Here is a 12793-nt window from a genome sequence, read left to right on the forward strand (position 1 = left end):
ATGCAGTTTGCCAGGGAGTGGGCCAAGATCACGTCGGATCAGTGGGTGCTGGATGTGATAAGTCGCGGCTACGCGTTAGATTTTGCATGGTGTCGCCATGCGGGTTCTCAGAGAAGCGTCAGGCGTTCCGGGACACAATCCGGCATCTGTTAGCCCTAGGCGCGATCGTGCCGGTGCCGTTCCGCGAGCTGCGCGGCGGCAGGTATTCCATTTACTTCCTGGTGCCAAAGAAAGAGGGCACGTTTCGTCCGATCCTCGACCTCAAGGGCGTCAACAGGTGCTTGCGGGTCCCAAGGTTTCGCATGGAGACGCTAAGATCGGTCATCGCGTCCGTGAGACAAGGAGAGTTTCTCGCGACTCTGGATCTCACGGAGGCGTATCTGCACGTCGGAATCCGCGCGGACCACCAACGCTACCTTCGGTTCGCAGTGTTGGGGCAGCATTTCCAGTTCCAAGCGCTGCCATTCGGGCTGGCGACAGCCCCGCGAACCTTTACAAAGATCATGGTGGTGGTAGCGGCTCATCTTCGCAAGGAAGGGTGTCTGGTGCATCCGTATCTGGACGATTGGTTGATTCGGGCGAAGTCCGAGCGTCTCTGTCGGTTGGCGGTACAGCGAGTGGTCGATTTGTTGCAGAACCTTGGCTGGGTAATCAATCGGGCCAAGAGTCGGCTGGAACCGTCGCAATCCCTGGAGTTTTTGGGAGCGTTGTTCGACACTCGGCGGGGCATGGTATATCTGACGCAGGAGCGCAGAGTCAAATTGCAGTGCCAAGCCAGGCAGTTGTTGGCCAAGCCCATGCCGGTCGTCTGGGACTACCTACAAATGGTAGGGTCCATGACGTCCACGTGGGACTTGGTTCCTTGGGCGTTCGCGCATATGCGGCCTTTGCAATTGGCCTTACTCTCCCGCTGGAATCCGGTGTCGGAGCAGTTCCGTCTTCCGTTGCCGCTGCTGCATTCGGCTCGTTCCAGCATGGCCTGGTGGCTCTGTACCGGAAACTTGACCAAGGGCATATCGCTGACTGTGCCCTCGTGGACGGTGGTCACCACAGATGCCAGTCTGTACGGCTGGGGCGCGGTGTGTCTCCGGAGTTCGGTGCAGGGCACCTGGTCCCCGACGGAGGCGACGTGGTCCATCAATCGGTTGGAGACCAGGGCAGTGAGGTTAGCCCTGCGGGAGTTCTTGTCGTTGGTACGAGGCCGGGCGGTCAGGATTCTATCGGACAATGCGACCACGGTGGCGTACATCAACCGGCAAGGCGGCACCAGAAGTCTACCAGTGGCTGCCGAGGCACGACAGTTGATGGCATGGGCCGAACGGCATCTGCAATGCATAGCGGCGTCGCACATTGCGGGCGTGGAAAACGTTCAGGCGGATTTCCTGAGTCGCAATCGGCTAGATCCCGGCGAATGGGAACTTGCGGACGTAGCGTTTCGGAAAATTTGCGCCAGGTGGGGAACACCTGTTCTGGATCTGATGGCGACGTACAAAAATGCCAAAGCTCCGCGATTTTTTGCTCGCCGCCGGGAAACGGGGGCGGAAGGGGTCGATGCCCTCGCGTTGCCTTGGCCGACAGGGGTGCTCCTCTATGTTTTCCCTCCGTGGCCCCTCATCGGTCGGACGCTGAGGCGCATAGAACTTCATCCGTCGCCCGTGATTCTGGTCGCTCCCGAATGGCCGCGGCGACCCTGGTTCGCGGATCTTCAGAACTTGGCGCTGGAGCCTCCCCTTCGGTTTCCTTATGTGCCGGACCTGCTACATCAGGGTCCCGTTTGTTTCGACCAGGTCGAATGCTTTTGTCTAGCGGCATGGCTTTTGAGAGGCGTAGGTTGAAGAAGCGGGGGTACTCTGATGCGGTGGTCACGACGTTGCTACGGTCACGCAAGCCTTCCACTTCCCTGGCGTACGTGAGGGTGTGGACGGTCTTTGAGACTTGGTGCCTGGCACAGGATATTCGGCCCACGCAGGCTTCTGTGCCGGAGGTGTTGCATTTCCTCCAAGATGGCTTGGCGAAGGGCTTGTCTGCCAGTTCGCTTAGAGTGCAAGTCGCGGCCCTTGCCTTGCTGCGTGGACAGGTCCATGGGAGGACATTGTCGGCGCACCCGGACGTCGTGCGGTTCCTCCGAGGGGCTAAGCAATTGCGGCCTCCGTTCCGTTCTCCGTGTCCTTCTTGGAGTTTGAATTTGGTTCTGAAGGCTTTATGCTCCGTTCCCTTCGAGCCCATCCGCGGAGCTACTGTGAAGGACTTGACTCTGAAGGTAGTTTTCCTGGTGGCAGTCGCGTCAGCGAGGAGGGTGTCGGAGCTCCAAGCCTTGTCTTGTCGGGAGCCTTTTTTGAGGATTACGGATTCGGGAGTGTCGCTTCGTACGGTGCCTTCCTTCTTGCCTAAGGTGGTTTCTGCGTTTCATCTCAACCAGACGGTAGATTTGCCTTCGTTTTCTGAGGCTGATAGGTCGCTTCCGAATTATCGGGACTTGCGGCGCCTGGACGTGAGGAGAGCCCTTTTATGTTATCTAGAGATGACGAATCCCTTTCGGAGGTCGGATCATCTCTTTGTCTTGTGGGGCGGTCCTCGGCGCGGGCAGGCGGCTTCCAAGACTACTATTGCCCGTTGGTTGAAGGAAGCCATTGGTTCCGCATATTTGCTGCAGGGCAAATCGGTCCCGGCGGGGCTCAAGGCTCATTCTACGCGTTCTCAAGCGGCTTCCTGGGCGGAGTGCAGTCAGGTTTCTGCGGAGGATATTTGTAAGGCAGCGACCTGGAAGTCGTTGCATACCTTTGCGCGTCATTGTCGCCTGGATGTTCATGCACCAGGTAGCGGCGGTTTCGGGGCAGGGGTGCTCAGAGCGGGACTCTCCGGATCCCACCCTAGTTAAGGTAGCTCTGGTACATCCCAGGAGTCTGGACTGATCCGGGTACGTACAGGGAAAAGAAAATTAGGTCTTACCTTAGTTAATTTTCGTTCCTGTAGTACCACGGATCAGTCCAGAGTCCCGCCCGTCGAGTCTGCTGTTCTGACGGAGAGTCTGGGGGAGACGGTTTGGTTTCTTTCTGTCCTTTCTATCTCTGTTTTCTCTTCTCCGTTATCGATGGCTCTGGTTCTGGTCCCATTTGGGGGATAGTGGAGCCGTTAGTTTGGTTGGTAGGTTCCTGTATATAGTTCGTTTGTAGTGATTTTGGGGGCTTCATCTGCTTTGACATTAAGTAAGACTGCCAGACTGTAGGTGGCACCAGCCTAGATATAGGCGGAGTTTTGTTTGTAAACTTCTGTCTCCATCTGCTAGAGGGGGGGCATAACCCAGGAGTCTGGACTGATCCGGGTACGTACAGGGAAAAGAAAATTAGGTCTTACCTTAGTTAATTTTCGTTCCTGTAGGTGGCACCAGCCTAGATATAGGCGGAGTTTTGTTTGTAAACTTCTGTCTCCATCTACTAGAGGGGGGGCATAACCCAGGAGTCTGGACTGATCCGGGTACGTACAGGGAACTACAAATCAATCCGGTTTACATACAACTATTAAATGCCCAAGAAGAGTAGGGGGCTTTACATAGAACAATTGAACAATAAAACAGGTAACAATAGAACAATAACAATAATGATGGAACAAATAGAATAGATAACCAATTAAATGTAGTAATATAGTAATAAATATTATATAGAAAATAAATATAAAAGGGATAGAGTAAATGAAGTGTGAATACAGTATAAATACAAAAGATGAAAGAGTTCAAAAATTAAGGTACAGTTGAAAAAATCTTAATAGCAAAAAACAGTGAGATAACCCATGATTTGGGTTAAAAGACTTGATTAGGTAGCATTAATGGGAGTGTGAAGCATGAGTGTGCCACTGTGGCTGTAGTCACTGAAGCATAGGTGTAAGTAGGAGGTGGGAGTGCCCCCACCAACAAATGCTCTAGAAGCTAGGACTGCGTCAGCTCCCCTCCCCCCCCCCCCCAATATGTTCTCCCTATCCGGTGGGCCCCCTCCCCTCAACTAAGCAATCAAAGTACATCTATGCATTTAAATTTACTCAAAGTTACTGAATCTCTCAGATCTTGTGCAGTGAAGCTGGTTTTAACTGCTGAAATTCAATAATTTAGTTTGTGTAGAATTACAAAAGGTCCATAGGTTGCAAGGTTTGGAGATATGCCCATGCATCTGAAAGGCAGAATAATAATGGTACTGGAGATTTGAAGCAAAAAAAAAAAAAAAAAAAGTTTAGTGCAATTATAACTTGATTATTGGAAGTATGGAGAAACTGCTTTGTGTATAAGATGACATCTTCACACTAACTTAAAGCTGGTCACAGTTGTATTTAGTCCATTAAAAAGGTATTAACTACCACTTGTTTGGTTATCTTTTTTTCTACTTAACAAAAATATACCTCCTGTACACGATAATTAGGGACCATCCTTTTCAATTGTATGCTGATTTCTGCATTTCCCACCTCCCACCTTTATTTTTAAGAACAAAAGAGAAAACTCCAGCTGAGAGAAAGGAACTAGTGACCTGCGCAGGAGTTCACTATCTTCTCTCTGACAACCTAGATTTCTAGGCTTTTCTAGTCTTGTTTTTAAACTTTTTTTTACATTCATGGGTACTTTTTTTTTAATCAATTTGCAAGCAATGCAGGACTTTGTATAGAATCTTGCATAATTAAAAATTTTTTTTGCAATTTTGTTTTTAGTTTTGGGCTACTTTAGGGCTAGATTTTGTGACTGGGCTATAAAAACGTTTGGCATCTGGCAACGCTGCCTCATACAGCCACATGTGCCTGCTGCTTGAGGAGAATGCAGTGCAGGGAGTACCTATGGTTTTATTCCAAAAAAAGTACCCAAACAAAATAGTAGGTGCAAGTCTGTGCATATACTTTTTCCAACTCATTTTTCAAAAGGAAATATTTTCCCTTTGGAAATTGGTGTAAACTCTATGGGTAAAAACCCTTAGTGGACTTTATACTTCTGCACACAGTTTGAAAGTTGCCCTAGAGGATCTTGCTTTTCAGCGTTTCAGTATTTGCATATTTCTGTTTTTAATTTTTGGTCCTTTATTCTGTAATAGGTAAGGGTCAGTCTGCGTGTGTGACAGATGAGAGATTCTGCTGACTAGTATGTAGGTTCTGTGTAGGGATCTTTAGCAGTCCAATTTGTTTTGTTTTTCCAACAGGAAGTGTATTGTGTTCTATATTTGCAGTGTTGTATTTTAATAGGTAGGGTTGTTGGTATTTGAGTCCTGGATGTTAGTGCTGTTATGGTATGGCAAGTTTGCTATATAGATTCTAAGTGTCTTTTTTTTGCAGGTTTTCATGTTATTTCACAATGTATCTGGCAGGGGAGGGATTTTGAAGTGCTGTTTACTGAGGAGATACCAGAATTTGAATATAGTTTTTGTATGGCAAGTTGAAAAGGGATGAATATATCATTAAATGTAGGACCCACACTCACAGAATTTGTATATCAAACAAACTCAGAAAATGTTGGTGAAGTGTCACTTTATTTTAAAGATCACTTTTTGTGAATAATTTTTTTTTATGTTTTAGATTTTCATTAAAATGCTGACAAACTTCAAAATGCAACTTCAACTTATGTAAAAAATCATGGGAGCACACCTTTCATTTTTCATTGGCAAAAATTAAGTGAAAGTCCCAAACAAATCATATTAAGAGAATACTCATCTCAAAATGTCCCGAGTTGAATACAACACAAGTCCCGACACGATCGTGTTTCGAACCAAAAGGTCCCGCTTCAGGGGAAATGCAGTCTCGACTCCTCTCTGTTTCATCTGCGATAAACTTTCAATCTTCAAAAGGCTGATTTTCCTGTGTTTCTTTCTCCTGCGGTCTGATTTCAAACACGCTCACTTGAAAAAACATGGCGAACCCTGGGACCTTTTATCTCCCTCCCGGAAATGACGCGTCAATATCCATAGTCTTCAAACAGGTCGTCACTTCTGAATCTGGTGAATATTCCTTCCTCTTAAAGACTTTCTTACCAACATGCTGGTCCTCTCTTTTCTCCTCATCAATGCACAATCATTGACTTAAAAGTTCATGGTAATATCTGATTTATTACAGGATGAAAATCCTGATTTTATTGCATTAACTGAAATGTTGACACTGTGATAAACCAAATGACTAATGATCAATATAATTTTTCCAATGTGTCGGGGCGGGGGAATAATGCTAATAATTAAGAAAAAATTAATGATGAAACTGTTGCCACATAATCTTCCTCATCAATTTGAAATCGCATTATTTGACTCCATTGATTTATAAATCTGTTAGTATATTGTCCACCTGGTCTTCTAGAGCATAACATTTCTCCATTGATAGAATTTTTTCTCACTAATCTCAATCATAACAAACTCACCAATATTCTTGGAGATTTTAACCTACATACAATGTTAAACCCCTATCACACACTTGTCAAACCCTTCTTGATGCTCTTGCCGCTCTTGACTTTACGTTATTAACTAATAATGCGACACACAAAGCTGGGCATACTCTTAATTTTTGTCAATAACATACCTTCATCTGATTCAATTGTAAAATATAACCCTGTTCGCTGGTTGGATCATTATTTACTACACTGCAATACTGTTTTCCCTCCTAAAAAAAGTCATCCAGACACTGAACCAATCACTTTCAATTATCGTCCACCTTTTCCTATTGATATGCTTCAACATGAATTAGAAAAGCAATTGATAAATATTGACTTATCAAATACTATCAATGCCTCCCAATCCTGGTTCCAAATCACTTTGGAGATTGCTAATATCGTTAACCCAGTAAAAACCAAACGCATCGACAGATCAAAAAAAAATCAAATCCATGGTACAATAAACAGCTCAAAGATGCTAAACTTAGCTTAAGGAAAAGGGAAAAAGCATGGAGGAAAAAGAAATGTCAAACCTTAACAAATTATCGAATACATCTCGCTTAATATAAACATTAGATAAATAGAACTAAAAAAGAATACTATAGTAAAATAAAGTACAAAATTTCTCACATAATCCAAAAACCCTATTTAACATAGTAAAAAAACTGACTTGCGAGAACGGTCCAATTAATATAGACACTAAGAAAAACATTAGTTAAGACCTGGCAGTATTTTTTAAAAATAAAATTGCTAAACTTTCAGAAATCTTAGATAAAACACCCCCACAAGATATCGCCTTGACCAGTAAAGAATGGATAAACTGGTCCAACTTTGAAAGGGTCTCCATCATTGAAGTAGAAAGTTTAATTAAAACCTTAACTCCTGCAAATCATCCTCTTGATGATATACCAATAACAGCACTGAAACAACTTGTAGAGGTTATTGCCCCAACTATTACAACAATCATTAATAAATCTTTAGATGAAGGCACTTTACCTGATTTATTAAAACAAGCAATAATTAAGCCAATTATAAAAAAAAAAGAATTTAGACCCTACAGATATTAGTAATTACCGTCCAATCTCAAATTTATCTTTCATTGCAAAATTAATTGAGAAGGTGGTGTTAAAACAACTATCAGAATATTTGGAAACCAAAGACATTATTTACCCGACGCAGTTTGGCTTTAGAAAACTCTTCAGTACAGAGACTTTACTCCTCTCATTGACAGATACTATTATGAGAGGTTTTGACAATGGGCACAGATACCTTCTTATATTACTTGATCTTTCTGCAGCATTCGACACGGTTAATCATAAAAGTCTCATCCGAAGACTCTCTGAAATCGGACTCAATGGTATAACTTTGCAATGGTTTTCATCCTATCTGAGCAATAGAATATTTCAGGTTAACATGACAATTTTACATCCGATACAATAATGTTAGATACAGGAGTACCGCAAGGCTCCTCTCTCTATCGGCTCCTCTTTTTAATATATATATGCTTCCACTATGTCAACTTCTATCCGGACTCGGGTTAACTTACTACATTTACGCCGATGACATTCAGATTCTCATTCCAGTTACAGATACAATAGAACAGGCTTTTAAAATAACTTATGTACCTTAACATCATCAAACAATTACTAACCCAATTGAAACTTAGCCTTAATATTGTCCACCATAGGAGCGAGGACTGTAGCTCCTGCGTTATGTGAATAGGGTAAGACATTGGTTGAATGGCTCGTATCCATTGGCTTTTGAGTGTCCATTGAGTGAATCTCATGGCTAATCTGGCCATAGGAGTGACGTGGACTGTGGAGGCCATGGGACCCAATAGTGTGAGACATTGATGCGCTCGCTCCTAAAGAGCTTGTTAACGAAGCTAGTGTCTGTGCACGGTCCTTTGGAAGAAAAGCCTTTGCTGTTATGGTGTTTAATTCTGCTCCGATGAATTGCAACAGGTGAGACGGCGTACAGTGGGATTTCTGGTAATTGATGAGGAATCCCAAGGAATGGAGTAGACTTATTGTGAGCTTGAGAGAATTGAGAGCTCCTTGTCTTGTTTGACTCCTGATAAGCCAATCGTCCAGATAAGGAAATACGTGCATGCCTTGCTTGAGCAAGTCAGCTGCTGCAACTGCTAGTCATTTTGTGAACACTCGAGGTGCTAAGGCAAGGCCGAATGGTAGAACTTTGTATTGAAAATGTTGAGTACCTACTAGGAATCGAAGGTACTTTCGATGAGGAGGGAATATGGGAATGTGAGCGTAAGCATCTTGAAGATCCAGAGAACAGAGCCAATCTCCTGTTTGAAGTAGAGGTAACATGGTCCCTAGAGAAACCATCCTGAATTTTTCTTTTCTCAGAAATTTGTTGAGATTTCTGAGAACTAGGATGGGACGTAGACCTCCTGTTTTCTTTGGAATGAGGAAATAACGGGAGTAGAATCCTCTGCCCTGCTGAGGCCGGGGAACTTGTTCCATGGCCCTGGCTCTCAGAAGAGTGGATAATTCTGTTTGTAGAAGTGTGGATTGGTTGTTTGCTGTCCAAAACGCAGTGGGAGGAGTGTCGTTTGGTACAGTGAGAAAGTCCAAGTGATACCCTTGAGTTGTGATGGAGATTACCCATTGGTCCATGGTGATGGATGACAGTCCTCCTACTGGTAATTCTGGTGTTGGATAGGGAGATAGACTGCTGTTCCCTGGATTCGGTTCAAAACCCCGAAGTGGATCCTGTCTGAGGAGGGGGTTGAGGCCTGGTTGCTCTTGGCTGTCTAGGCTGTGACCTTTGAGCTGGCCTAGATGAGCGTCCACGGGCAGAAGGAGGATAATAACGCCTTGGTCTATAGTATGGGCGTTTTGATTCTTTCTTTGGGAGTCTCCTTGATGTTTGAGACTCCTGAGGTACAGAGGACAGTTGTTTGAGAGTCTCTGAATGTTCTTTGAAAAGGGAAATAGCTTCCTTTACCTCGTCTCCAAACAAGTTGTCGCCTAGACAAGGGAGATTAGCTAGTTTGTCCTGTATCTCGGGCCTCAAATCAGATGCCTTGAGCCAGGCCCATCTTCGAACACTGATTCCGGTGGCTGACATTCTGGATGCAGTTTCGAAGGAGTCGTATGCTGCACGGACTTCATGCTTACCGGCCTCTAGGCCCTTGTGAATTATGGATAAGAAGGACTCCTGAAGCTGTTGAGGGAGAGCTTCGGAGAGTTCTTGTATCTGTTTCCATAAATTTCGTTGGTATTGGGTCATATATAATTGGTAGTCCGCAATTCGGGAAACCAACATAGACCCTTGAAACATTTTTATGCCAATATTGTCCAGGAATCTGTTATCTTTGCCTGGTGGGGTTGAAGAGTGAGTCTTTACCCTTTTTGATCTCTTTTGTGCTGACTCAACTACCACTGAATGGTGAGGTAACTGAGTCTTATGGAAACCAGGAATGTGTTGGACCAAATACGTCGCATCAGTCCTTTTGTTTACTGGAGGTATGGAGCAGGGATGCTTCCATGATCTGTGTAATAGTTCAGCAAGAACCTCGTGGACTGGAATGGCTAAAACCTTCTTAGGTGGATCCACGAATAGGAGCACCTCTAGGGTTTTTGCCTGGCATCTTCTTCAGTTTGTAATTGAAAGAGTATGGTATCAGCCATATCCTTTACAAAACTTGAAAATGAGAGATCTTCCGGAGGAGATGGTTCAGAAAGGATTTCCTCTGAGGAGGTATCAGTGTCTGTATCTTGCCATGTATCGGTGTGTGGGACCGAGGAGGTGTGGAAGGCCTAAATCCTTTTGGCCTCAATGGATGTTCCGTCAGTTTTGATGGAAATAATGGTGATATTGGTGGGTGGGAGCGTGGAATCCCCGATGGACCCAGGATTGGGTCTGGAATTGGTGGTTCTTCTTCAGTCGGTGTTGGTACCGATTTTTCCAGAGGTTTTATTGGGATGGCATCGATAAGGGTGTCTAGTTTTGCCACTAGTGGGGCCAAAAAAGATAAATCCGGCACTGGCATCGATGGTATCGACTGTATCATCGGTGAATGCCTCGGTGATGGCATCGATGGCGAAGGTATCAGTAATGTTATCGGAGCTGGCACCGATGGAACCGGTGGCACTGACGATGGCGATGCCGATGGCGCTGGCCTCGATGGTTGAGTCGGTGCTGGCATCATATCGAGAAGCGCATCCCGTACTGCCTGGCGGATATATCCGTCCAGTTCCACACGCATAGCTGGTGAAACCAGAGCAGCTAAGGGGGAAGGCAGCGAAGGCGATACCGGTACCTCCACAGAGCCCTGTGGGGGTGTGGTTCCCGGCACAGATATCGGTGGGGATCGCCTCGGCGTGGAAGGCCTCGGTGAAACGTCCAGTCCCCAAGGTTTCTTTGGTGCTGATTCCGAGTCTCTCGATGAACCACTGGATATCGGATGGGTGTCAGACTCGTGCGACCTCAGATGTCGATGCTTTTGCTTACCTTCGGTAGTCTTCTCAATGGCAGACATCGATTGTATGGAGGACCTAGACGGGGTTGGCGACGGCCTATCTCCCGCTTCATCTGGTCTTTTCTTCTTGAGGACGACTTTACGGATCGCTCCAGCCGGAGACGACTGCGTTGACGTCGACGTTGAGGGCAACAGTTGTAATTGAAAAAGATGCTCCATTTTCTCCATCCGGAGTCTTCTGCCTGTCGGCGTCATCTCGGCACACTTGGTACATGTTAAAACATCGTGTTTTTCGCAGAGGCAAATAACACACTCTAAGTAATGGACATCGTACAGCAGCAAAGAGGGCATTTCTTAAAACCCGAGGCCATGGCAAAGTCGATGACTTGCAGGCGAAATAGACGGTACGGAATCGGACGGAACAGAGAGAAAAACTTACCGCGTACGGTGAAAACAGGAGACCCCTGCGGTTCTAAAGTTTTTCTAGTAATTCTAATAACTTTTTGATGTGGTGAAAAATCACCTCATAGGACTCCAAATAACTGCGAGGCTAATGGCTCCGCAGAAAAAAGAAGACTGAAGGAAGACCCCTGTGGCCAGGAATATCATGGCATGCCGAGCATGCTCAGTAGGCACACTGTGCCAGTCAAAAGTTTCTAGAAACTTTGACAGAGGTTTTTCGGTATAGGGCTCTATTACTGATGTCACCCACATGTGAGGACTAGCATCCTGCTTGTCCTGGGATAAGCCCCTTTACTCAGCATCCATTGATAAGCAGTTTACATTCTGATCCCTGTAAAGAGGCCCACCAATTATCACCATAACACTACTACAGGATTTTGTTTTTAAAGAAGTTTGAGTCAGTCATTGAATAAAAAAAAAAAAAAAAGATCATTTTGAATTTTTCCTACTCATCAGCATTTTGATGTCCGTGTTGACCTGAGCCAGTAAGGCCTCTCTGCGCAGCTCTGCCTTCTGCTGAAGCCTCCTCTTTAATAGATACTGGCCCAGAGTTTCCTGGGCACACACGTGCAGTTCTTTACTCTTTTCTTCTGACAACTGGGAAGCCTAAGTGAGGCAACACAATTTATCACAATCAAGTATTACATTGTTTAACATTTTTACAAATATGTGGCAAATGCTAATTTTTTTTAATGTACATTAAACTTTGAATTCAGTTATTTCATTTCTTTCATTTCCAAAGCCATCAAGCATACTAATTGATCTTGGTTTTGACCTTATTCATTACATTCATTGTAATAACAAGCTCCATAATTCACATTAGGAGATGTTAATAAGCACACAACATGGAAATAGTGTATTATGCATACATATGTTTATATTTGGAGCTTACAGTGCATACAGTAAAAAATGAAAGCATACTGGATGAAGTTTGACGTAATCATCAATCTTTTCTTGGAGCTCAAGTCTTCGTGCATCTGTAAGTTCTCTGGGTCCCTTCCATGGAGAAAGAGCCTCCCTGATACGTCTACGTATTTTTAAAAACCTAAGCGCCTGCATTAAAGAAAGCATAAAAATGTGACGATCTCAAATAACTTGATTGCAATTATGGCAACATGCATTATTGCCAATACCATTATGTTAAAAAATACATATCTGTTAATCAGTTTATACAGCCTGGTAGCAGCAATGCCATAGAGAAGACACAAGAGGTGATGTAGTTGCACCATGAATGGAAAGCACACAGAGTCTGGGCTCCCTCAACTTGTTTCAAAGTAGTGTTAAAGGGATTAGCCTAGATAAGACTTCCTTTCTGTTGACTAGAAACCTTAGGGGTAGATTTTAAAAGTAGTGTGTGCGGCGCACACACATGTACGCCCAATTTTATAACTTGCGCGTGCAAGTTATAAAATCAGGGGTCGGTGCACACAAGGGAGTGCACAATTGTGCAGCTTGCGTGCGCCAAAGCCGCGCTGCCTTCCCCCATTCCCTTCCCCCTAGCCTGA

General features: G+C 44.8%; 1 protein-coding gene across 2 annotated transcripts in view; it reads right to left on the reverse strand.

Annotated features, from left to right (window-relative positions):
* IQCB1 (IQ motif containing B1) overlaps positions 1-12793 on the reverse strand; it is a 113708-nt gene that overhangs the window by 9165 nt on the left and 91750 nt on the right. For both annotated transcript variants that reach the window (XM_029605207.1, XM_029605206.1), the window contains 2 exons: positions 12210-12341; positions 11738-11894 (listed from right to left, as the gene is read on the reverse strand). In XM_029605207.1, the coding sequence (XP_029461067.1) occupies positions 11738-11894; positions 12210-12341 (289 nt within the window). The remainder of the gene's footprint in view (positions 1-11737; positions 11895-12209; positions 12342-12793) is intronic.

The sequence above is a fragment of the Rhinatrema bivittatum genome, chromosome 6, assembly GCF_901001135.1.
Source record: "Rhinatrema bivittatum chromosome 6, aRhiBiv1.1, whole genome shotgun sequence".
Taxonomy (NCBI): domain Eukaryota; kingdom Metazoa; phylum Chordata; class Amphibia; order Gymnophiona; family Rhinatrematidae; genus Rhinatrema; species Rhinatrema bivittatum.